Source organism: Artemia sp. Qi Xiang Cuo, chromosome 8 (assembly GCF_049724085.1).
Source record: "Artemia sp. Qi Xiang Cuo chromosome 8, ASM4972408v1, whole genome shotgun sequence".
Lineage (NCBI taxonomy): Eukaryota > Metazoa > Arthropoda > Branchiopoda > Anostraca > Artemiidae > Artemia > Artemia sp. Qi Xiang Cuo.
The window spans coordinates 30744253-30771309 of NC_142801.1; the positions used below are offsets into that span (position 1 = coordinate 30744253).

Here is a 27057-nt window from a genome sequence, read left to right on the forward strand (position 1 = left end):
TATGACGTCCTCCCAACCCAGACGGGGACGACCTGCTGTCCGTTTAGCCCTAGATGGTTGGCCGAAAAGAACGAGAAAACGCTGTAAAAGTACTGGGTTTTCTCAAAAGTGTTATCGCCAGAGAAAATTACCACCCGTGGCAAGTGACAATCTTGACGAAAAGTTAATGGGAGACTAAAAAGTTAATGTTTTCATATTGGAGACCCATTCATTTTCTAGACTAAAAATGAAGAGATCTTTTCGGAGCTGTCAGAAACCGCTCTAAAGCATCTTAGCGGCCTACTACTAGTGTCGAGCGAACAGGCATTTTTGATCTCAGAGCATTTCATGCAAAAGCAGTATGCCCTGGACAATGCACAATTTTCAAGTGATAAGCTTTAAGGTTTGAACAACTGATGCTATAATTAACTCTCTGATAATGAGCCAAAACTTATCATTTACATTTTTTTCTTTAACCTTTAAGTATTCGAAAAACAGCTGTTTTATGTTTTTATCAAATAACAGAACAGAAACAGGAACAGGTCTTCTTTTTTTTGTTGGTCTGTTCTGTTTCATTCAAGCCCTGTTTATTTTTTTTCTGTTTCTTCAGAAAAACAGAACAGAGCCCATGCTTATTCAGAAGTAACTCAGCAAGGAATTATACTTATTTTGCAATATCAGTATTTGTGGTATGACTAATTTGTGTATTTGTGCTGAATCCAGTATTATTTTTTTTCTATTCCTGGCACACCCCTAGGACAACTTGCTTTTGCAAGTTCATCTTGTTTTTTTATGTATTGTGTATGTGTTTTGTTATGTTTTATTCTTATTAATAAACGTAACTAACCCTGCAAAAGTTCTTCACAGCCATTAACAAGTAAAAAAAAACAACATTTAAGCGTGAAAAGGGGAAGCGTCTGAATTCCCTTTAAATCCTCCTATTGGATACGAAACTGGAACCAATTCTAATAGCTCAAGATACAGGGCTGCCAGGCTTAAATGACCAGCGTAAAATTACTTATTCTACGTCATTGTTTCACTAGAACAACAAACAAGAACCATCAATTTGCACTGATAAGCAAGGTATGGTGACTTTCTGATCTGTTACCACCTGGCAAAAAAAAAATTTACTAGATTCTAGTGATTTTTCGGTTGACTTAGTGATTATTTTGTTCATCACTAGGGGTGGCAAACCCCTATCAATGTTGTCAGTCCCATAAAATACTTTGCAAATTTCAAAAAAAGGTGGTGAACTAGCTTTCTCTTACTACAGTTAAATAAGATTAAACATGAGCAAGTAGGCGAGGAACCACTAGGCTATTATATAACTGAGAAAAGTGAACTCTACCCGGATACAAAACGTTTGAAGCAAGGTATGCATACACAGCATAAATCTTGCAAGCTTCATTTTTCAGTGCGAGGTTTGCAACTTCTTTCAGATTTACTCCAATTGGCATACCCTGGTAAGTAAGGCTGCTAGCAAAAGGAACTTCTGAGTCAGATAGACTTACTGAACTTCCAATTCCTTGATAATAAAATGATAGAGACAACTGTTTTATCCATGCTAAAACTCAAACTAATGTACTCATACTCTTCTTGGAGAACCTCAAAAGTTGAAGAGCATCCTCGGAAAGTGCAGGGAAAGTTTAGCAAATCATCTGCAAATGTAACTAGCAAGAGATCAACTTCTTTTAAGATAAAGACTACCGTCTTTAATTCTAGCTTTCAGATGTCTATACATTTATTTTAGACAGAGAATTACTATGGCATCAACACCTTTCATATGAGCCTCACGCAAAACCTGCGCAAATATACACAAGTCAAAAGCTCTTGCAACATCAAGTGCACATAAATTCAAGTAATCAACTTGGCCTTCAATGTCCTTTAGCACATTTAGAAGTAGGTAGAGAACATGTTCTCTACCTAAACCTTGCTGGTACCTGAACTACCAAGGAGGAGCAGAACATTTTTCTTCAATGTCTCTTATTACAAATGACTCAAAGAGCTCAAATGTAGTACAGGAGACGGTAATGGGCTATAAGAACTGCACATGGAAGTGTTGTTTTTCCCTTTTTAAGGATGGGAGTTATTTGTCTGACACAAAATTGCACACAGTAGAGCTAGATGTTGCTCAATTGAATGACCTTCAAGTTGCAGGTGCCTTACTGAAATAGAATCAACTTCAGAAGGAGATTTTTTTTTCTTTAATTTTGGAATTAAAGAGTGAACAACACTTTGCAACGCAAACAAGTAAGATTTTATCTTGTTTGAAAGAGCAAGGTGTAGCTGTTTTTCATAAAACTCCTCTGTGCTTTTGTTGGGTAAACTGTCCTTGCCATCGAAAAATTCAACCCACTTTTTTTCAGGCACACTGGTACTCTTGGCTTTGGTAGGCTTGCTACACTTCCAGAGTTTGGAGGGGTCTTCAGCAATATGGAACACATTTTTCTTGATCAGCATTAACTTATGGTTTTTCAGTTCCTTATTGGATTTCCGTTTTGTATGGAATCTCAAGTCATTTACTAAACCATTTCAGGAGGGATCACAATCATTCCAAACCAAAAGCCAGAGCTTAGCCAAATTACACGCATTTACTAGAGCTCTGTTGTTGTTTTTTTAACAGTCTTCAATCTGTGACTTTTTACAAACTCGTCGAAGATGAACAGCACTTGATTTAGCGCGTGATTTATTTGTGCCAAGTAGGATGTGAGCTGAATTGAGGTACTCTTTTCACTTTGTGGCAGCACAGTACAATCGCATACAAGATTGAAAGGCACTTTGATTTTGCTCAGCGTCTCATCACAGACTTTATTGGAAGTCTCATTTAGTAGATTTTTTCAGTCTTGGCATGAAAACCAATTCGATTTTTTATTTTCAGCCCTAGGTGGAGAGGAGTAAAAGCAAATAGAGTTGGGAAGGTGGTCCGAATGGAATCCTTCTTTTACAACTTTGACCTTGTGACTGCTGAATTAAGTCTCTGCTAATAGCTTGCAAGGGAACCAGGATAGGATAGCAAGAGCACCAGATGGTCTGTCTCTCTGTCTCACAATTGCATTACAAAAGAGAAGATGAAAGTTAGAAAATAGTGGTAGCAGGCTTTTGCGGTTTTCTGACAGGAAATGCTCCTGAATCAGCACTAGGTCATGGGACTGTAATAACTGCAAAAGAACAGAGACTCGATTCGTATTTTTTCCATTAATGTTCCACAACAGAAGTCAGTAGCTAGATCTCATTTTGAACCAGATTTACCTTTCAGCAGAACAGTTTGTTTTGAGTGACAAAACAAACATAGTTTGTTTTGATTGTGTTTGGCTTCTCTCTCAACATTTCCTTAATATTTCACCTTAATGCTCTCAGCTTTTTTGAGATCCAGGATCAAACATGCCCTCTTTTCTTAATAAAGACCTTAAATGTTAACAATGGGCAACTTGTATGACTTACAGACCTTGCCCTGGGAGCTGCAGAATTTTTTGTCAACCTCTGAATTATAGTTATTTAACTTTTGGACTATTTTCAACAAAATTGCTATCTCAAAAATTTTGATTGGATGCATTTGGGGAAAAGGGGGCATGAGGGGGGGGGGGTGTTTATCCTGGCTCTTAGAAAGGGAGTAGAACTTCTGATTTCCAATCAAATGAGCCCACTCCAAAGTTTATATGACCAGCCCTTCCATAAATATTTTAAAAATGGGCAACTTGCATAACTTACGACCCTTGACTGCGGGGGAGGGGGGTCTTAAGCCTGGAGGCATAGTTATTTGACCTTTGGACTATTTGAATAAAATGGCTGTCTCAAAATTTTCATCATATACATTTGGAGAACAAAGGTCAAGGGAAGGGATTGTCCCCTGGTCACTTTCTACTCTTCAAAAGAGAACTAGAACTTTCAAGTTGTTACTTCTAATGAAGGTAACTATCTTTTACTTGAGTTCAAATTTATGTTTTCCTAGGCTGATATCTTGTATTTTTACCTTAAATCACGCTTATTATTACATCCCACTAAATTTGATTTAGAATTGACGGTGTGTTCTGGTAAGGCTTAAATGGAAAGAATTGAAAGACATCCCCTCAGATATCGAAATGGTTACAGACTCAAATGGTTGCTTACTTGCCAAACTCTTACTTCCCACCAAGATTGGTTGAAATCTGGTGACCTGTTTTGGTGGATGTTGGGATGACAGAAATTTAAAGACCTCCCCCCTCCACTAGAGAGGTCAGAATGGCTACAAAACACCGAATTAAAACATGGGTTAAGGCTAAAATGTAAATTTCAGGTACGATGAGATAAAGCACACCAAAAAAAAAAGAAGAAACCTAGAAGCAATTCATTAGCTGACTAGTTGGCTAATGTATGTAGACAATGTAAGTCATTTTTGGGAACAACTGTGAAAGGTATGTTCTCATTGCCCAGGAAAAATGTTTAAACTATCTAAATTCAAATTTAGAATCAACTCAGATGTCAACTCCTGAAAATTTGTAGAAGTTTTGCTCATCTAGGTCCAGTACTTTCTTCTGAAATATTGACAACAGTTTCTAGAAAGTGATTGTCTATCCTAGGTAGTTTTTTTGGAAAAGTGATTGCTAACCCTACTATGTAAGTATTTGATTTAACTCAAACCGCGCTGATATAAGTAACACCTCTTGAGTCTATTAAATCAAGCACTTCCTTCTAGATATTCCATCTTCTGCTTACATATCCTTATCCCTGCTTATTTGGAGCATCCTATCTTCCCAATGACCAAGCCTATCACCAAAATTAGCCCACGTATATGAAAGAAATACTTTCGTTTCATCTAAAAAGGGAGCCCCCATTGATAAATATAAAGAACTAACAGAGCAAAGTTTAAACAACTATGTTTATTTACCCAAACTAAATTGCATCAGACTCGTGGTTCAAATTGGACTTGCTGGTCCAGTTTCTGAGACTGATGGTTCGAGCGGTATTTTTTTAGATTCATGGTGAAAAACGGTCAGACTTGTGTGTTTGCAAATGAGACTGGTGAACCACATTTGCCACCCTGCAAATGCACAGCTATAATTATTTGATTTTGTTGGGAGTTTCTGTTTAGGTACTGGCTGCTGTATCTAATAGCCTTCACACTGTTGTAGGGTTTTATTTTGGGTGCTCTGTAATTTATTCTTTATAATCTAGTTCTATCAAATATTTTCCCTTTTAGCAACAGCTTCAGTGCATGAGTTAATTTTTTTTTTTCAAATTAAGAAAAATTCCTCCTACTTTTTATGATTACTTTTTTACTGTGTTGACTTAAGTTTGACAGCAAATTTTATGGGAATATAGTGTATTCACTGTTAACTATTTTGTTAAGTACAGTTGGAACACTGTTAACTATTGATATAACCTTATCAAATTGTTTGCTTAGATAATCTTTGAGGACAGCCATTGTCTTTGTTAGAATCATAACCCATGTAAAAACATTGCCTCCTAAATACGAAATACTCCGAATTAACTATCAATCTTGTGTATTTCCGTAAAAAAAGAGTTTTCTTTGAAATTTAGCTACAATTCTTTGTTTTTTAAAACCAGTCATTGTAAAGAAAGCAAGAAAAAAAGTGTCATGTTAGCCATTAATAATCACAACCTTCCCTGCAAAGAAACAAATTTTAATCAGTTATATTTTTACCAGGCTGCATGGAAAACAACTGTAAATATTCTGGGCTAATAAGAGTGCATTAAGGATATAAAGCTGAGTTTTAGTTTTGCCTGTTATGTTAGATATGCATACCAGCTAATATTCTGAAGTTCAGCTTCAGGCATGTCAATTGAAACAATTAGGAATAGTTTTACAAAACATGGAGCGACTCATCAAATAGCATGGGCAACCCTGATGTTGCTGAAGATGTGGTTTACCTCTGTGAAAATTCGAGAAATATGCATATGAAAGACTGTAACTTAAGTTCCTATTTCGTCCTAAAATGAAAAAACTAAGAAACTTGAATTTAAGCAACTGACTGTATTGAATATGTTTCAATGTTTTGCTTTGCAGTTCTACTTTCTTTCAGTTTCATTTCTTAACAGTGTACCACTTCTTCTTTGTTTACTGTCTAGCAGAGGGAGAGTGGTCTATGCTTACCATGACTAGTCAAAAGAGCTGCTTCAACCCTTGAGAAAGTGGGAATCTCCAGCAAAAACTTGACTTTTTGTGTTTTCTAAAGAGAAGACATGGTATCCCGAAACAAGTTCAGCATCTGTTGTGACTTATCCTTCTTTTCAGGCATATGATGGAAGCCATGGCATCAATTCAAATTGACGAATCTGAAATTGACATAAAAGAAGCTTACAATATAAAAGGACCCCCATGTACTACAAAAACATGCAAATCAAAGTAATTTTAGTGTTATTTTACTTTTTTCTTGTATACTTAGCATGTTTTCTTTGATCTTTTTGATTATTTTGGTAACCACTGGTATTGCACATGAATATTACACTCTTGAATAATGCTATTTTGTGTCATAAACGCAGCACTCAGTTCAGTTCACATTTCTTCACAACCAAAAAAGACATTGCACTAAACTGCCAGTTGTTTTTAGTTTTTTAAGACATTTTAGTTTTTTCAAAGCATAAAAAATTAATGTCTTGAAGTTTTGAAGTGATGTTAAGAATAATTTTTTTAATTAAAAACATAATTACAGCTTCAAGTGCATCTTCATTAATCTGTGTAAATTATGATGAAGGACATTAACATTTTTCTCAAACCAAATCATTAAATATGTTTTTAATTTGAGCATTATAGTTTCAAGGGAAATTTCCAAAATAACCGATTTTCTTGAATCTAAGTTTCCAAGATTTATGAAACAATTTATAAGGTAAAAGCTAGCCTAACTAAAAAGTGCCAATGATTATCGTGTAAGAAGTCACTTGTGTATTTTTACTTTTAAATGTGATGAATTTTATCTAAAAAGATAAAACTAGGACATCTTGGATAGGCCTGAATGGTATACTAAAAATGAAAATAAACTAAGTTGAAAATACAATTTGTTTTAGAATAAAAGTAAGGAGTGACTTTAAAATTACAGATGACAGAATTTATCGTGTATTTGAGGGGGCTACCACCCCTGCTCTTTACGCTCTAATGTTTAGTCATCAGTTGGTTATGGTTTTAGCTCTATAGTGCTTTCAGGTAAGTGGTAGTTAAATCGTATGTGTAAAGTTGGCGGGTTGAGAGTGGCAGCATCCCTCTTATAAACAGGATAATTTCTGTCCGTTTTGAGCTTTAATGTTTTAAAATGGTGTCTACTCTTTACTTTTATTTGGATATAAAAACTGTTTTCTAAAAACTTAGCAAAAGCCAATAACCAGGTGAAGTATTTAGAAACACATACGTTTTAATTGGAAATGCTCTAAGGATCCTGGGATTTACGGAAGGCACGGGACCAAAGTCACACCCTTCTCTCCCTGCATATTTGTCTGGTAGAGAATTGGGTTTCATTACGTCTTTGTATCTTTTTTAGGAAAACTAACTGTCGAAACAATCCATTGTGTTTGATAAATCTTGGGGAAAAGAAGTGGCTTAATGGTGGAGCTCAAGGACCTGATCAGCTATTACAAGGCATTGAAAGGGAGTCAAACGAACACCCAGGATTAACCAATCTTGGTGCAACATGCTATGTAAATAGTCTGCTTCAACTGTGGTTTCATAATCTAGAATTTAGGTAAGCTTCGGACAACTTAAATTATATACCAAAGCCAAATGAATATGCTGCAAGTTCTACCATTGGAAATGGGGCTCGACTAGAGCATCACCAATACTAAATTATGAACTCTACTAACATGCCATATTCGTGATACACTAAGTGTTTTCAATCGTATTTATGCCGCTGATGTTGCACGGTCACCATTTGTCAGCATTGCTCCGTCAGTATTTAATCTCACAAATCTTTGCCTTTAGTGCTTTACCTGATCTGTAAATCTTGTTTGAGAAATTTGATGAATAGCAATAATATAAGAGTTTTCAATCAAATCAACTGAATAGGGCCAATAACGACTGATGTTTTTCACCAATGTTCATTGCCTGTTCTCTCTGCTAAAAGAGACAGGAGAAAACGACGACGAAAATAGTACACCGAAGCGAAAACGACAAGAGAGTAGGGTAAAAGCCCATAAGTTAAAAAAACAAAGACTTAAAGACCAAGAAACTGCTCAATACCTTATCTTTGCAGTATAGGGCATTTACAATTATGTAACCTTCTGACTGCAGTTGAACTAAAAAGAAACTGCAAGTGCTTCTTCTTAGGTACATAAACTATTCTTTGTTCCCAATGCCAGTGGCGTCAATTCAAGAAAATGTAGTATTTGTGTGTTTGTGTGTGTGGGGAGGGGGCAATTGTGATTTAAAAGTCTAAAGCGGGAGTTTTTTATTCAATAAAAATCCAAAAGGAGTAGTTTCAAAATCCATCGACGAAAAGCAAATTCCCTAACCCACTTTCTCCCCCAATTGACGCTCCTGCTCAAGGCCTATTGCTTCCAACACATTTTATCTGGACTAAATATCACTTGTAATAAATTAATAATAGGAACCTTAACATATAGATATTTTGGTTTTCGATATATATTTTGACATTTTTCTCTTAAGCATTTTGAAATACTTGAAATTTTTAATTAGCTCCAATTTCCCTTTGCAGAAAGCAATAGGCTGTTGCAGTTTAGAGTAAACCTAAGCAGGTTTTGGTTTATATTTTTTTTATAGCATGAAAAGGGTTTACCACTGTATGTTTTATACTCCCTTTTCTTCTGACTAGTTCTATTTTGGCAAAAAAGTTTTTTTTTTTTTTTTCAAATTAACCATCCCTTGATGACATACAAAAAAATTTATATTTAATATTTCTTCGGTTGTATTCTACACCTGAAAGAACATAGTTGAATACATTTATGTTAAAAAGTAAATAATTATTTATATTGATAATAAATTAATGAATGATAAATAAATTGATTATAATCAACGAAAATATGTTTTGAGAACAAAATATATAAAAAAATTGGTTTAAGAACTCTGACAGATTCAATGAGCAATAAGATTCAATCTTGGGATCATTGCAACATCCTTTCAATTTTACTAGTGGTTTGTGGTACTATGAAGTAAAAACCTAATTTGTGTATGTTCTTTTTTGTTGTACTAATTTAAGAAGTTCTGGACAGCACTTCTTGTAGCATTTTACCAGATTAACATAAGTAAATTTTGTAATTTCATGTTCTCCTTTTGTTTTCTCTTAAGGAATGCTGTATATAAATGGAATGCATATGAAGATCCACAGGAAAAAGCCAATGAAACATTAGGAACCAGTGAATATAGTCCAGTGAGTCCCCTTGGCCATCTCCAGAAGATATTTGCTTCCCTTCAATTTGGCCGTAAAAAGTAAGCTGGTCCTATACGTCTTTCACGCCAATGTTTAGATAGCGGACTTATTTGTAAATATTTACCATGGGTTTCTAATAAGTTTGTAGGACTTATAATAAGATTGTGTTACGTTTTAGTTGGTGGTATTGGACGAATCGTGTCTCAGACGATGGCTTGGTTCTTTTAGTTTTGGCATGTAAAACGTGTAGACCGCATGCTATCCTTGGGTACCCTTTTCATGTTATTCACCACTCACAGTATGACATACGGAGATCAGAATATAGAGAGATTAGTCCGCTTCAAATAGTTTCACAGCATCATCCGGAACACTGGACAACATCGAAAGAAGGACTCGGAGGAGATGAGCAAGAAACTGAAGTTTCTAATGGACTCCGCAGAGTCTGGAGGTAACAGAGCTTCTTGCTATGATTGAGACTCCGTCTTTTCAGCCAGAACGTTGTACCAGCTCAACTTATGCAGGTGTAACTTAGTATCTGAACCAGGACATGGATTTTGCTGCGAAGAGTCTTGAATATTCACTGGCTGCAAAGGACACAAAAAAAAAAAAAAAAAAAAAAAAAAAAAAAAAAAAAAAAAAAAAAAGTGAGAAAACAGGCTAATTTCTCGTGAAAAATGTCGCAAGAATTCACCGGCACTTTGGTTTAAGGATGGATGACCACAGTCAACCACTACATTGTCAACCACTGGAGTCATTTCGCAGAGGTAAACGGAGACCCCCCCCCCCCCCAGGTGCTCCTACCATGCTAATTTGGGAAACCTCCACATCACCTTCCAGTCACAATGAGAGGGTATCTTAGCAGTAACCAATTGGAGGAATAACTGGAGGCCTTTCTTGGTAACCTGAGTGCCTGTAAGGTATGATCCAGGGTAATTTTAGTAAACAGATAACTATAAACTTATCTTGAAGTGCAAATTATTAATCGATAATATAGCAAGGAATCTAAAGAGCCATTTTCAAGTTACAATATTCCGGGCAGTTCCATTAAGCATGGCTCTCGCTGAATTTAATGTGTACTTGCTTGCTGTTCAAGTGGTATTTTGGGCTAAAATTTATGCATCAAATGTGCTGAGTTTTCTAGCTCGCACCCATTTCTTTTCAAAAAATTGTGGGTTCTACCTATTATAATGAGTAATATTTTTTGAGCCAACTGCCATACAATCTGAAAAATTATGCAAGTGAGACTGCCGGTGTGCAAAAATCGCAGTATGACCAGGCTTCCAAAACCTAAAAGATCTAGCCAAGTGAATGCAAAAGTTATCATTTTTGCGGAATTTATATATTTTTAAGGAAAGTATAAGAGTGATAAATAATTGGCTGAATAAACCCTGAAAAGAGTTTAAATCTAAAACAATTAGTCGAAGAAAAGGGTATTCATGTTCTTTGCCCCGAGATGGATTTAGGTAATTCACCTTTGTCTTATTCCAAGATGTGCAAGGATTAGTCTAGTAGCTATGTTGTGTTCATTTCATACACACTTGCTTAGATATCCGTTGACTTGAAAATTTAATTTGATCGAAAAAATGTTTCTCGTTCTTTCTTCTTAGGTTCTGGCGGCTCTTAATTATATTCACAAATTAGTTTAAAGGTACGATGTTCTCTGTCATTTTCAAGATCCTGATGACGCCGATAGATTTCTGTGTTATACTTGCAGTTAGTGTAAATTTAAACATATCTAGGTTACCGTTTTTCAGTTGTTTATTTTACTAAGTTCACTTTGAAATTGTTTTTCAGGATCGTCGATACTACGATGTTTGTCTCTAGTTTGGGTTTAGATTCAAGCATTCAGCAGGATGCTCAAGAATTTTCGAAGTTATTTGTTACTATGCTTGAGGAGAATTTTAGTCAGCAGTCAAACTCTTACGTGAATTCCTTCAAGAGAAAACTTCAAGGAACTTATGAATATGTTACCACGTAATATTTTAGCATTGTTATTATTTGCAGTAACTTTTGTAAGTTTAGAAAATTAACTACCTATCCATAACTAAAAAAAAATCAGTAAAAATTGTGGCAAGATAATTTAAGTAAATGCTTTCTATGCAATGATATGGTATTAAAAACAGCAAATTTAAAAACAGCAAAAACAGCACATCCAGGTCCATTGCAATAAAGGAAGCAATAAAACTGAACATTAAAAACAATTGGTAAAGGAACATCCAATCAGCATAACCAAATTTCAATACAGCTTTGGTTATAATAACTTAAATTGTCAGCGTAGCTCCTCTCTATCCTGAGGGATCTCCCCAGTCGTCTACATCATGATAATAACTTCATCATGTCTGAGCTGTTCTATCAATATATTGAGACTGTCTTTAATCGCCAAAAAGCACATAATATGTATAGAGCCTAAAATTAGCCCTTACAGTTCACGTGGGATTTTCTAAAAAAACACGGATGTTGGATAAACGCATGAGATTTTTGTTTGGATTGATTGTTGATATTTGTTTTATGCTCAGGTGATCTTCCAGCCATGTGTACTTGTTGTTTGTTTACAGGAGGAATTTGAAAAAAAAACGAAACAAAAAGAAATAAGTTAATTCACTGTACAACTTTTATTGACCGCTTAATAAGGCGGTTGTCCCTTAGGCCGGTTATGTGTTCCCAATGGGGCTCTCTCTCCCTGGTTTCAAATAAATGCTCTTGATCTACCTTTAGTATAATTTATTATAAGGATTTCTGTTGAAATTTCGGCTAACAAGTATAGAGTAGAAAAATCAGCAAAAAATTCTTGACATTTTTTCTCTTACCACAAAATCAACAAATTTTGTTACTTGAATGACTGTTGAGAAACCTCCTTTATGCCATTGCAAGAGATTTTTTTCTGTTTTGAGATGTATTTTGCAACTTTTCTATACTTAAAGCAGTGGTGTGGTGGGGGAGGGGGATAAGTTTTGTTCGAAATCTGCCAAGAGTAGGACTCAAATCGATGACCTAAATACCGATTGTGGAATTCAGATTCGTAATCCTGTTTTGACAGACTCTTTATATCCATCCTTAGTACTGTTGTGAAGGTTTTTATACTAATTATATGTATCAGCATCATACTCAGTTATGACTGTTGATGTGGCAGTGCTCGTTTTGTGTATAAATTCTTGAAAAAAGCCTGTTGACCAAAATTCCTTTGTTTTTCGTAGGAGATGGGACAGGCACAACTGCTTCTATATAAAAAATTTATTTTAAATTTGCCTGAAGAGGATATGACATCATGAGAAAACTCATTAATGGAGAAAGGTGGCATTATTGTCTTCACTTTGCTATATATTTCTATTGTTGAAACCGTTGTCAAAATTTCAAAATAAAAAGTTACTGTTCAGCCGGAAAAGTGTCAGCTTCAAATAAAATGTCAAATATATGAATAATTTGAATACAAAGGAATTAATATTAATACCAGTAGATAACTAGACTTCTGATTCCAAAGCCTCATGGAGTATTGCTGCACCTGATATCCAGGGGTCACAGTTGTGGAGCAATACATGCAACTATATCTCACAGGTAACAAATGTTAATGCTCCCGTGTCATGTTTGCAGATGCGTCATGGTTATTGTATATTGTTATTTTTAAAATCACCGCGTAATTAGAGAACTTTTAAAATGGGCTCTGTGTGTACGTAGTAGTTGTCAAACTCTGTATCCGCATTATTTTTTTTTTTTTTTGTATTAAGACTCTGTACTATTTAGTGCGGATTATGAACATCCGTGAAACAGATCATTGTGTAAACTTCTATTTCGTACTGTACGGTTGACTTTCGGGTATAGAAGAAACCATGTCTTCTTGCTTCTTTTAATGGCATTAAGCATCGAAAATATAATAAACATCGACATCTCTATCATCATTCAAAGTTATTTGATCTCTAAAATGCTAATCTTTTAAGCTAGGGTATTTTACTTCGACAACATGCAGGAATTTGCAGAATCCAAACTTCAAAGTAGAAAAAGTCTCTGAAAAGACTTATCTTTAGGACACCTATTTCAATTTCAGGTCTTAGAAGATCAAGATCTATCTATCTGCGTTGACATTTTTTTTTTCTCTGTCTAAAAAAAAGTTACCTCTAGGATATCAAAATATTTGATGAGTCATCACATCTTTGGGAATTATTTCTGAATGAACGAAGCATTTTTGTTTATATGGCAGTTCATGTCTTCTTGTGTGCTTTTCATATTACTTCTCGAATAAAATACTAGAGATATTGAACCAAAAATTTCAGAAGCAACCCAAAAAATTGGAATTTGGCATCAGAACTATGTCCAAGAAATATAGAAGGGATATGGAATTTTGTTCTCCGTTTCTCAGAGAGATAATACTAATGTTTTGCAAAAGTACGACATAAAATTGTTCTGAGGATGTTTACTTTCCCAACTAGGACATTTTTGTTTTGACATCAAATAATTTAAGGGAAAAAATAGTTTGTATTATTTTTCTGGAAAACTGCTGGCAATTTCACAATCTTCACTGAAACTTTTCTGAAAGATTTTGAGTTTATATCTCGTAACACTTTCGAGCTACACACTGCTGATCACTAGAAAAAAAAACAGACTGCTGATTGCGGAGGGTTGCTCCGCAACCCAATTAACTCGAGGTTAGTTTTCGGAAGTAATATTCACAATTTGAAACACCTTGTTATCTTAATACAAAAAAAAGAAAGATTAAACGGAAAGTTTTGCATATTCTAGTAAAGAAAGAAATCATCTCATACTTGATTATTATTAAGAGAATGGGTGGATTTGATAAATTCGTCAAATCAACTGAATTATGTTAACTTATTGACTTTATGGCACGGATCCACTGCTCGTGAAAATGACGTCAAAAAACAAAATTGAAATGGTAAATTGTCTATCAAGTTTCAGAACAAAATTAATTTACTTTACCAGTAAAATACTCACAAGGCATCAAATAAATATTCAGCTAACAAGACGCTACGGATGATGCGATACCAATGCTCTTTGGTATTGATGCAAATATTTTCCCATCTGGAGGCCATGGATTTTTGTTGCCATTCATTAGTGATTGCGGAGTCGGTGGCGATGTTTTATAACACTAATCTTTTAGGTGTCTAAGTTGTAAATCCGAATCCTGCTCGAACACTCCTTTTTCCGAGTTGGATTTGAATGTTGGAGGCTCTAGCCGTCGAACTTTCGAAGAGAGTCTTGGTGAACTCCTTGGAGAGGAAGTTCTGGAAGGAGAAAATCAATATCTGTGTTGCATTTGCTGCTCTTTCCAAAATGCAGTTCGTAGGATTCGACTTGTTGAACTCCCTCCGATATTGAATTTTCAAGTTATACGTTTTGTTTATGATCGGTAAGTTATTTTGTTTTTGGTGCATCAAAAAAAAAAGAATATTTCAGCATTCCGATAAATCGTGTTTTAAGCTTTAGAATAAGGTTTGTGACTTAATTCAGGTTTATAACCATGCAAGACCAACAGTGTCTCTATTTCGAGTATAAGTGAGTAGAACCAAGACCTTTAGATAAGGAGATCCAAAGAAAGAAGAATAAAGCCTAGCATCAGTAGTACTTATGCCACGGTATTTACTTAAATTGTGTCTTTTTATTCTTTCTTTTTTTTTTATTCTTTCTTATTATTTTATATTTTATTTATTTATTATTTTATATTTATTTACTTATTTATTTCCAATTTATATTTATATTTTTTATATCTATATTTAATTTATATTTATATTTATTTATTTATTATTTATTAATTTATTTATTTATTTTATATTTTATTTATTATTCCTTTATTATTCTTCAGGGTAGATCAGGAGGACCCCCTAAACAAGAGAGATTTAGTAGACACTAAACAAGAATTGATTTTTATCAATGAACTTGGCTTGATTTATTCGAATAAACCAACAGTCACAAAAAATAGAGCATTAAAAGGCTCTTTTAATAAAGTACAGGATTAAGATGCCCTTATATTTAAGCCTTATAAAAGACCAAAAATAGATTATTCGTTTTCATTTCTGTTTGTTTTAGAATTCATCTATTCATCCATAGTTACCCTTATGTATGATGTGAATGTTCACTTTACTATCTTTTCCTTTTTGGTTTCATTAATACCTGAATAGTGGTTTCTGTTCTTTATAAGTTTGAATTATTCTATGACTTTATTTCTGCTCGTTTTAGGTTTTAATTTCCTCTCTACTGTTCTTCAAAAAACATATTTTTTCGACAGCGTTTTTTTTTCTAAATAACTTATTTAAAATGCCAAGTTTAACTTTTCTGAGGAGGTTGGAGTAAGAAGTTTTACCAACTTTAAAGATGATTCTTTTGAAATTAAACAACTTCGAAGACTTCTTTTGAATGGATTCGTTCTACACTTGCATCGTTGCTGCTCTTATAGAAGACACGAGGGCCAAATAGGTCAAGTGAACAAAGATATCTAAATCTACAAGGAATGGGAGCCCGGTGTTTGAATATGTATTGAAACTATACTAGGGAAATGGTAGTTTTCTCTTTACGGGAAGACAGCTTTCAGATTCGAAACTTTGGCATCGAGGAAACTAAATTCAGGATGGTTGTTGGGATGCTACTTAAAATTTTTATAGCAGGTTTTCATGACCGATGGCAAATGTCCATCTTTTAGAGAGTAAAATAGCCCAGAATGTTTATGGTGACGGAGGAAAGAAGAGAGAGTAAAACTAAAATAAAACAATTTAAAACAAAAGTTTATATACGAAATCAAATAAATCTACATATTATTTAAATTTCTAATTCTTTTCAAAGCAAAGGCGGAAGCTAGCCTCTTTGACCTTCTTGGATTCGGTTCATTAGCGTTCAATGATATAACATTTGGACAAAGGTCAACTACATTGGGTGAATTGAACTTTACTCTGTCAGATTTTAATAAATTATCATAGATAGAGTTCAGCCCAAATTCACCTGTATCCTGATTCAAAACAATATTCTTGAATAAGAATATAATATATATTCTTGATACCCCGATCCCTAGAAATCAAAGAGACATTCTCGAGCAAAATAAAATGGTCTAGAAAATTTAAAATGTGTTCCGAAATGGCTGAAGTAAATTCTCCAGACATAGAACCTTGCTTCACAGCCGAAGAAATAGAATTTTTATCCGGTAACAATATAATTTCCCAATTCTGGTTAGTACGTCCTACATATGAGCTTCCTCACGTACTAGGCATCTAATATATCCTATCTTGTTGCCCTAATAAGATTAGTTCCTTCCCAAAATTTAGAAAACTACCCAAAATATTATTACTGTTTAAAACTACCCTTAAACCAATGCTTTGTAAAATTCTTTTAAGTTTTTAACTTAGCCCGGGTAGATATGGTAAGGAACAAAAAAAATCCTTCTCCCGAGTTGTCTCCAAGACTTCCTTAGAAATCTCTAGAAACCTTTTTCTTCTTTTTGAAAAAGTCTGGTTAATTAACCATTCTGGATACATGTTGCTTATTAGTATTTTCCTTAGAAAAGACATCTTCTCCTCAAAAAATTTTGGAGAGCAAATACTAAAGACACGGTCAGTTAAAAAAAAATGATCAAACCAATTTTTACTTGGCGAGCGTGAACGGAACTATAAGACAAAAGTCTATTGTTATTTGTTGGTTTTCTGTAAATTTTTAAATCCAGACTATTTTGATTTTTCAAAAGAAAAACATCAAGGAAAGGAAGTTTCCCATTCTCTTCCAATTCAACAGTAAACTTTAAATCCCCCCCCCAACCAATTGTTCTTCCCCAAAAAATGTTCCAAAATCCTTTTATTTCCTCCTCCCCATAATCCCATACTGAAATAATGTCATCCATATACCGGCCCCAGAAAATATGTTTTAAAAAATATGAATCCAACGCAATTGTTTCAATATTCTCCACAAAAATATTAGCTAATAAAGGGGATAAAGGGGCCCCCATAGGTAAACCATTTATTTGTTCGAAATACTCCCCTCTGAATTGAAAAAAATAAGAAAACTTATTGCACAACCTTACTAAATACATAATTACAGAAACTTCCAAATCTGTTTTGCCACTAATCAAATCCAAATTTCTTAACAGCTTTCCTTCTAGAAGAGTTTCGGCTGCTTCTACATCAATATTTGTGTACATTGATATAATGTCGAAGCTTGAAAGCAAAGAACTTGAAGAAATTTCTACTTTTATCAGTTTTTCAACCAAATTCGAAGAATTCTTAATATACGAAATTTGTGTAGACAAAAGTGGTTTACAGATTGAAACTAACCACTTGCTCAAAACAGTTGTTGGTGACCTGGTACTTGACACAATTGGTCGTAGTTGTAGGTTAGGCTTATGAATTTTGGGAAGTCCATATAAACCGAAACATCTGGTATTTTTTGTGAATTTTCTATACACTGTCTATTAAAAAGGATTTTATCCCTATTTTGAACTTTTATTTTATCGTCATGGAAAGGCAATGTGGTCTCCGAAATTATCTATATTATTTGTACACAATTTCAAAATCCTGATGTGATAAATGCTTCATTTTTGTTTGTTACTTAAATTATTTTTATCATCTACACTGTGATTCAAGTGAAAATTGTATCGAAAGAAGGATGTCTTTTACAGTTTTAATGTCAAAAGTTGTTGTCAAATTGCAGAAATGCTGGTCATAAGAAGAAAGTGCATACGTCCTTCCAGTTTCCAGACACTATGGATATGACTCATTTTCTGGAAAGTTCCTCGGATCCTCTTACATACGAGTTGAGAGGTGTTCTTATGCACCAAGGATCAAGTGCCTACTCTGGTCATTATATAGGTTTGTTGCTTTTCAACACTTTCTTTAAATATCCCTTTTAAAGTGTAAAGATGTATTTATTTACTTTGGAGGTTCAATTGTTCACGTACAAAAAAATAACCTACCTGAGGGTGTTGTCAGTTTTCTTGCGATTGACCATATTCAATCGCAAGTCATGTGGGTTCATTTTTTTTCTAAAAATCGGAGCTTTTTGGTGAGGTACTACCAGGGACATTACTATATAATCTTTTGTTTTTCGTTGGGGGGGGGGTGTTTTACTGGCTTACTGGTCATTTTTACTGACTGCTATTGTTTCCTCAAAAATTAAAATAAAGACCGTTTCTTTTATGTCTTATAATCTGGGGAAGGGGTGCTTCTTGTATTGTTTTAGTATGAGAAGTAGTGGTACAAATAATTAGTCACCTAGCTAGAGGGCTTTGAACAGTGTTGGGTAGTTTTTGGCCCTTGAATGGTATTGGGTAGCAGACTTTACGCTTGTAGATGGATTAAGGGAAAAGACAACAATATTAGTGTTTTTATGCTTGTGTGTTTTGTTTTGTAAAGGTAATTCTAGACACGATCAGTGCCAGTTGTGGAAAAGTTGGGACTAGTTTCGGGATTTAGTTTTGCATAAGAAGTATTTGTACAGCTAATTAGTCATCTAGCAGGTCATCTAACACTGTATTGATATGTATATGTATTGATGGCCTATTTGCTTCATTTCCTGCGTCACAAAGTATGAAAAACCGTCACATTGGAATTTTAAGAACAATAAAAATTATCTTTGTGATGGAAATGGGTTGATCTGATTCAGCATGTGATTTGTTGAAGATAGAATTAGGGGACTTGGTTCTGTCCTATGAATAGACAATAATATTTTTCAAAGAGTACTTTTGCTGAATAGACTGTAAGAAGTGGTTAGCACAAGGGGCAATATCCTATAGATTAGGTATCTTAAATTAGACTGGGATAAGATCATGAAAAGTAACTTGAGCTCTTTTGGAATTACTTGGAAGGTGATCGAAGGAATAACCTTTAGCAGATTGGGATGAGGAAGTCTTCGCCCGTGCATCAGGGGGGTTAATGCTGAGACGAGTTTGTTGTGTTAGTAGTACATTGTTTCGAATAAATAGGTAATCGCTAAGGCTTGTCAATTAAATTACCATGTTCGTTTTTTTTTTTTTTTTTTTTTTTTTTTTTTTTTTTTTTTTTTTACCTAGAACGGGTTTTGTCACCAGTAAAAAGAAAATTCAGCTAAATTACTCAACAAAACTTACAACACAAAACAAAACTAAAAATTGCTTTAGTCAAATGGGATTTCTTGGCTTTTGAAACGTTGGACATTTAAAGACAAAAAAATGAAAAAATTTTTTGGCTGATGCTTGTAATATTTGTTGTTATATACTTGAGCTCTGTGAGATGCGATTTGTACCGAAGGCAAAATTGTGTGAAAAATGGGAGTCACTTACAATTTTTGCAAACAGGAAGTGAAATAGCCAGATGATGTCTCTATCGGCTTTCTATTTGAGCATTTCAATAGGCAAAATTTCTAATGGGGCAATCTGGGTGAGCTCAGCATCTTAGTGAAAAAGAGCCCAGTCGAGATCGGGACCCTCAGGAAAAGGTATGGGGCGTAGAATGAATTATTATTGAAGACTAAATCGAGCAAAAATTACGTCATTAGATCAGTGCTTATTATTATGTGCTATTCCGGTCCTATCTGAGATTTTTTAAAATTTTATAACAGCAATTAAAAGTTCATTGTTACATTACCGCATTTTTTCTCAGAGAGCTCCACAGAAAACAAAATTCAAATACATTTTACAACCAAAACGTTTACAAGAAACAATAAGGTGAAGTCTCCGTCGTGAATCACTTCTTTGCACAAATTTCCCGATTTCTTAATTTAGGCTAAAAGCTAAATATTTTTAGGAAGAAAATACCAAGCAAAAAATTTATTAGTAGCCGAGCCTTTGCACCTACTGTCACTTATTCCGATTACTTTTGTAATCGAGGAAAAAGTTGTTGCACTTCTGACGCAAAAGGGAATGCTCTAAAATGGATAGTTACTTCCTTAGTTCAGAAACCACCGCTTAGAACATACGCCTCTGAAAATTATCATTCTCATGCCAATTGGCCCAGGTACTTGCCTCATGAATTTCAAACAGATCAGTAAAAAACAACGAAAAACTGCCTACTTCAACAGAAAAGTTGAGTCAATAGTTGATCTTGGAGAATTGAAGGGACCAAAGGCCCACTTTGTACCTCCGATGATATATATAAAATTCTTTGGGTAAAGAGAGAGGTTTTTCCGAGGGGCTAGAGAACCATTTTGTGCCTGAAATCATGCAAGGGTTTCGTCTTCTATTGACAAAAATTCTGAGCAACTTGCTCAGAACATTCAAAGCGAGTGCACATTTCTGGCCAAAAACATGCAGAAGGGATAATGAACACATTTTACCTTTGTTTTCGATTCAAAAAATATGCAACATTCGTTAAAAGTTAACCTTCTCTTTTAAAAGTTGGAGGTGGGAAGGGTGGGTCTAGGGGTTGAGGGCCAAATGTACCACTTTAGTTCTCCGATCATTAAATCAAACGTCCTTGTGGAATTCCTAAGAGGCAACACACCTACTGTTTTACAAAAAGATGGGCATTGCTAGGGGTGAGAAGGGTCTAATCGAATGGTCTAAGGGATCAGTCTGTGCCTCAATCAGTATGGATTAAACATTTTTGTGTGATTCTGTTTCAAACTAGGTGCAATATGTCTATCTTTCGGCTAAAAACTTGGCTGGAAGAAGGAGGGGGTGTTGGAAGGGATATGGTTAATTTGTGGCTCAAATCACGCAGATTGAAAATCATTGCACTTTTTTTTTAGGCATGGTGTTATATACCTATCTTTCTGCTAGAGAAATTATAGATGGGAGGGACCGTGGATCTAATTTGGTGCTCTATTCGTAAAAACTTGAATTCCTTCGATGATTCTGTTTTAAAAATGTGCACCATGCTTACCTAAAAATTGATGCAAGGAGGGATGAGACGAAATTAGAAGGGATATTGCCCACTTTTATTCTCTTATTATACAAATTGCGTAATACTGGTTTACGTAAAATCCTAAAGTAAAGTCCAACATGCCAATTGTTCACTAAGAAGTTGGAGGGGGGCTGGGAGAGGGTGAGAGGTATTGAAGACGTCACCAGCAAACTTGGTGTTGTCTAATAACACTAACTGAAAATCATTGCATGATTTAGGTTAAAACAAGCTGTAGCATACCTACCTTTTTCTTTCTTTTTTTTACTAAAGTTTGTGGCTAAAGACTTTGAGGTTTTTCGTTGGAGGGGGGGGGGGTCAAAAGCCAATGGCCCTCTGTGGTCCTTCAGTGATACCAGTTGATAATTCTTTCGAAACTTCGCATCAAACATGGTGCAATATGGTTACCTTTCTGATAAAAAGTTAGCATAAGAACGGGCCTCGGGTAGGGGGGGGGGGCATTGGCCAACTTTGGCTCTTTTGTAATACAAATTGGGAATGCTTATGTAATTATGGTTTAGACAGCTGCCTCATGCTTACGCTTCCGTGAAAGAATCGAGATATTTATGAAGCACATGCGGTATGGTTTGTCTAACTCCCAAGCACAAAAATGAAGTAAAATCTCAAATTGAACGGAATAACAACATAGAAATTGCTTGTAAAAGTATATGGCAGCACTTTCAAACCCTTGGAAAATTCTCCTTTTTTGAACCTCCAGCAATTTTCTATTTATAAAATTATCCTTAGAAAATATTTTCGTAATGGGGTAGGACCAAATGGTTGACTGTGGGAGAGGTAAAGAAAATTGATGCACCAATGGCCGAAAATATTTTTGTTTTACGCTAGGTTCCTCTTGGCCAAAGAATTTGCGGCTGTAGGGTTCAAACTGATCAAGGACGACGAGTTTTTCACCATTTCTAGGGTCACTAAAACCCACCACCTCCCAGCAAAAATACTCGCTCCCCTTAGCCCAATTACATATCCTTGGAAGTTTCAAGACAATGGTGAAAAAGTTTTGGGGCCTGTATTTGGGCCACTGCTTCGTACTTTTCTTGTACATCCTTGTTCACTTGTCCATGGACTTATAGTAAAAAGGTTTATTGCCCTTATTTGGGCCTAAATTTTCATACGAACCTAAATCTTAAGCATTTTTTAATGAATTGGGGACCCCTTAACCCAAGAAATTTCAGATGTAAATTGCAAGCCAATTGGAACAAAATTGCCTTTTTGGTAGTAATTTTGAGAGACCTCCAAGCTAAAAGGTTTCTTTTACAATATGGTCCACTTGGCCAAGGACTTGTGGTTTTAAATTTCGGGCCGTTTAGAAAAAAAGTGTGTTGGCCCTTTTTGGGATCACATTTTCAGATGAACCTCTATTGTTTTCTTATTTCATTTTTACAAATTGGGGTCCCCTGCCCCAAGGACTAAGATATAAGCGTCAATTCAATCTAAGAAGACGTTATTGGGCTCCAGTTGTGGGGGCCCGTACCTCCAACTCTTTTTTTTTTACATAAGGGCTCTCTCGGTCCAGGAAAACACGGTTGTAAGTGTCAAGTTGTTCCTAGAAAAACTTTCTTGGCCAATTTTAGCCTTTTTTTGGAAACCATTATTTTTTTCTCTTTCTTTCTTGTGAATTGGGATCCTTTTGGTTCAAGGGCTTGAGGATATAAGTTTTCAGTCGATCGGAAAAAATTTCTTGGGCCCCTATTTTTTTTGGGGGGGTGGGGTGGGGCATGGCTCCAAATATTTTTTTATTTGCATTAAGCTCTTCTTGGCTCCAGGACTTACGGCTGTAAGTTTTAAACTGATCCGGGGTAGCAAGTTTTTTTTTTTTTTATTAATCTCATAGCTCTCTAACACCCTCCTCGCTCCCAACAGAATATTTGGTCCAGTTTGTCCAGGCAACGATTCTTGAAAGTTTAAAGTTAATCGGAAAAAACAGAAAAGCGATTTGAAACAGTAAATCTAAAGTTAAAGTCGTAAATGTAACTAGTCTAAAAATGTTCTTTTCATGCAATCTTGATTATGGTCGTGATTTTCTTTTCTGTTGTTGGTGTTTTAATAAATAAAAACCACACCATTCAAAGTACTTGAGGTTTTCAGAAAAGCGCTATCAACACTCAAGCTTTTGAGGGGGTTTGTGAGGGGGGGGGGGTAGCCACATTGTTTATTTGAGCTAGCTCTCATGTCTAAGCGTTTACGAGATTTGTGATTTAATAATTGTGTTGTTAATGATGTTAGGACGAATATAAACACACTGCTCAAAGTAAAATCTGGCCTTTAGAGGGTTTAAGGAGGCGGTATCCCTACCTTTATATGTGGTAATTTTTGTTCGTTTTAAGTTTGAGTTGATTGTTCATTTTATTTCTGTTCGTTTTAGGGTTCACTTATACATCTGTAGCAGTGTCTGGTAATTTCTGTTAGTTTCAGGTTTCATTAATTCATTCATAATAATCTCTGTTTTGAGTTTGAGTTATTATATAACTTTGTTTCTATTTATTTTAGGTTTGAATATGGATCTTTGCTGTTTTTTGAAAAATGCCTTTTTTGTAAATATTTGGTTTTTAGTTAATTCTTATAAAATATAGGTATTTTAGTAGAAACTGGACTAGACTGGTGAGATCCATGAAGAACAAAACATTTTAAGTATGGGACTGGATCCCATTAATTAGAAATTGTCTAAACCTATTTTTTACTTCTCTTCTTTATGCTTTCTAGCACATATTTATGACAAGGAGAGTAAACATTGGTATGAGTTCGACGATGAAGTTGTTCAAAAACTTGAAGGGAAAAGATTGATATTCGGAAATGATGACAGTGAGTTTTACTTTTTAATAATTTAAATTTTTAGTCTTAAATCACAATGGAATTTTAAGGAGATGAAGAGTTATAGGGTAGCCTTGACGCGATGGAAAAGTTAACAAAGGAGACGCTGAAAAATTATAAGAGTGAACAGATTGTGTGAATCATTGGTTAGGAAATGGAGAAGGCCTTATATCCTCTTGCAGCTTTGGGTAGTGGGACTACTATAGGTTGTTGTAGTATCCCTGGAATTGCCTTTCTAATGTTAGATATTGGTACATGTTTTTAAGCCATTGTTTTTTTATTGAATATATTTTCTCTTCTTGTTTTTTTAGAAAGCCTGCTGTTAAAATCATTTTATAAATTAAGTTCAAGTTGTTGTTTATGCTTTTCGCCCTTTCTGATCTGTTCTTTTTGTTTACTTGCAACTTATAAATTTAATTAGCTTTAATATTTTAATCCGTTCAATTTTAGCTGTGGTTTATATCTTAAAAAAAAAAAAAAAAAAAAAAAAAAAAAAAAAATGTGGACCTCTAAATCAAGGAATGCTAACTATTGCTGCATAGACCCTTTTAGGTACGAGAAAACACATATGGAATAGTTTTGGCGAGCGATTTCCATAAGATATAACATGAAACATTTTTACTCTAAAAGAGGTACAAGATCGCACAATGATTTAAAGCTGAGCAGATGGGAAACTGCTCTAAATATTTGTTTGACCGCACGAGAGTCGTTGGAAAAAGAAGGGAAGGGGGAACCCTAACCCCTAGAAATTTTTGGTGCCTATCTGTTATTGAAGGATATTCTGATTGTCGAGTTAGATAAACCCGATAAGAAGAAAGTTCCAAAGATAAAGACTTGTGTCTGAAAGTGGGAAAAGATCAGGCACTTCTCAATTATTAACCGAAGAGTGAAAATTTGGTCGACACATCCTCTACCTTTCCTAAAACCGCACTCTTCTTCTCTTAAAACTTCGTCTACAGCATTTCTCAGTCTAAAGAGTATCATATAACTAAGTAATTTGCTACCTACTGAGACCAGACTATTGCCTCGATAATTACCACACTCACTTTTATCACCTTTCTTATAAAGTGGCTTAATTAAGGTTTTCCTAAAATCGTTAGGTACTTCCCCTTTTTTCAAAAACCATACTCATAATCTTCAGTAACTTATTTCTAACCTCAGAGTAGAAATAAGTTAAGGTAAAAGGTTTTCAACGGAAGTGAAGGGGGGGGGGGGAAGAATTGGATTATTGGACACAACTTTCAAAATTACACCTGTAAGAAACCTTAAGTAGATTTTGTATTTACGATGTGTTACTTACAATTACTGCCATATATGCAAATTTAAGACGGGGGACTTGGGTCTGGAGCTCCAAATGTGCGGGCAATAATCTTTGCATAATTTATTTTTACTCGAAAAAGGTATATCATTCCAGCTATTTACTAAAATATAGCTACGGGGCCTTTGTTTCAATAAAGCTAGTTTAAGCGCATCATGTCATTCCTGAATGTACATTTTTTAGTTCTTCGATCGTTCTGATAATAATAGCTATCTTAAAATTTTGTTCCAATGCCGGTTTGGCCATCGAATGCTTCTTACTTCTTGCGGTGGCTGTTAATACTGATGTTGTTTTTCTGTATAATAAATATATCTCTCTCGTGGGAGCCGACATCGTCTCTGGGTGCCTTCAAAATACTTTGCTATTACGGACTTATTTTTAAGTTTTGAATGGTTATTCATTTTGATTTCTTTTTTTAGGAGTCATTTGTTCCTTCATAGTAATTTCTGTCTCTTTTAAGTTCAATTTATTATATGATTTTATTTCTGCTCGTTTCAAGTTTTAATATCACTGAATTCTTTTGGAAAATGTCTTTATCCAGTTTAAGTTCTGCTCGTTTTCAAGGGCCTTTGTCTTTAATCTAAAATTACTTATGGAAATAAATTTCGAAGAGTCTCCCGGAAGTAAAATGGCTCCCCAAGTCGCTTTTCGGATATTGCAGATACGCTTTTTCGATAATCAGGGTACTCACAGTGTGTTTAAATTTACCTTGTTACTTTACTACGCGTAGATCTTTAGTTCTATAGGTGGTCCTAGCGGGAAACCTAGAGGAAATCGGAGAAAACAATTCTTAATCCCCCTCCCCCAATTCAAAATTTGAAGTCCATTTTTCAACCTCCTCCTCTGTTTTCGATATTTTTTAGATAAACTATTTTGATAACCTGGGGACATATTGTATCCTACGATTTATTTCCTTACTACTTTACTGTGAAAAAAAGTTCTGCATTGACCTAAGCAATTTTTAGTCGACTGTAAAATGTTTAGGTCAGTGAGCCCTAAGTATGCCAGTCTTTCTCAGTATTGATATTACCCGATTTGGGCATTGTGACGTCTTAACTGCAGCATCAAGAGCGCCGCTTTGCAGGTATGTAGTGTGTTATGTTGAAGAATTCACCTTTAAAAAGTAAATATCTATTGAAAATGGGTCTCCTTGGCTAAAGTATTACATATATTTATAATTAATCTTCGTGAGTGTTTCCCATTTAAAATCGTAAATACTAATAGTATGGCACCATAGGGTATAGTTTGAAAGGTGTTGGTCTAATATATTCTTAATACCAATTATATTCAACTTTAAAGACTTGGGCAATTAGTCGCACTATGCTTTCAAAGCAGGATTTTCCTTAACGAAGCTTTTTTTGTCTCTCTTAAGAGTTGGTTTTTGTAAAAATTCTTGAATGAAAAGATGTAAACTTTTTGGGAGCGAGATTGCCCTGATTTTAGATAAGGAAACTTAGGCTGAGTAGCAATTGTTATTAACATTTCCGTTTGTTTGGTAAAATCTACTGGTATCTGCGCACCAGTTACTTATGCCAATATTCAGTAGGAAAGAACCATCAACTTCTTACTCTTTTGTTTCATTGTAAGCATGATTCCTCCAAATGAATTTTAAAACATTTATCAATCCTAGAGGTGAGACTAAGTTAAGAATTAAGGACGGGGGGGCGGGGTAGGAAGGGGAGTTACTCCTGCTCCAAAATTGGCCGAAAGGCCCCGCCCCTTTCCTCGCTGGAGTAATATAAAAATAATAACAGTAATTTAACTTCTCTGATTTTGGCCCTTTACCTTTCGTATTGGTCATATTTGCGTTTGTCGTTTTCTTCGA

At 34.9% G+C, this 27057-nt stretch overlaps 1 protein-coding gene across 2 annotated transcripts in view; it reads left to right on the forward strand.

The window, feature by feature from the left end:
* LOC148949322 (ubiquitin carboxyl-terminal hydrolase 48-like) overlaps nucleotides 1–26303 on the forward strand; it is a 46344-nt gene extending 20041 nt beyond the window's left edge. Inside the window, exons 2-9 of one of the 2 annotated variants that reach the window (XM_089092922.1) lie at nucleotides 6212–6322; nucleotides 7449–7649; nucleotides 9209–9349; nucleotides 11085–11264; nucleotides 14398–14646; nucleotides 17925–18082; nucleotides 23807–23905; nucleotides 26217–26303. In XM_089092922.1, coding sequence (XP_088949048.1) covers nucleotides 6216–6322; nucleotides 7449–7649; nucleotides 9209–9349; nucleotides 11085–11264; nucleotides 14398–14646; nucleotides 17925–18082; nucleotides 23807–23905; nucleotides 26217–26224 — 1143 coding nt within the window. In that variant the 5' untranslated portion in view covers nucleotides 6212–6215 and the 3' untranslated portion in view covers nucleotides 26225–26303. The remainder of the gene's footprint in view (nucleotides 1–6211; nucleotides 6323–7448; nucleotides 7650–9208; nucleotides 9350–11084; nucleotides 11265–14397; nucleotides 14647–17924; nucleotides 18083–23806; nucleotides 23906–26216) is intronic. The other variant, XM_089092921.1, reaches the window with a different exon arrangement.
* Nucleotides 26304–27057: the final 754 nt, after the last annotated feature.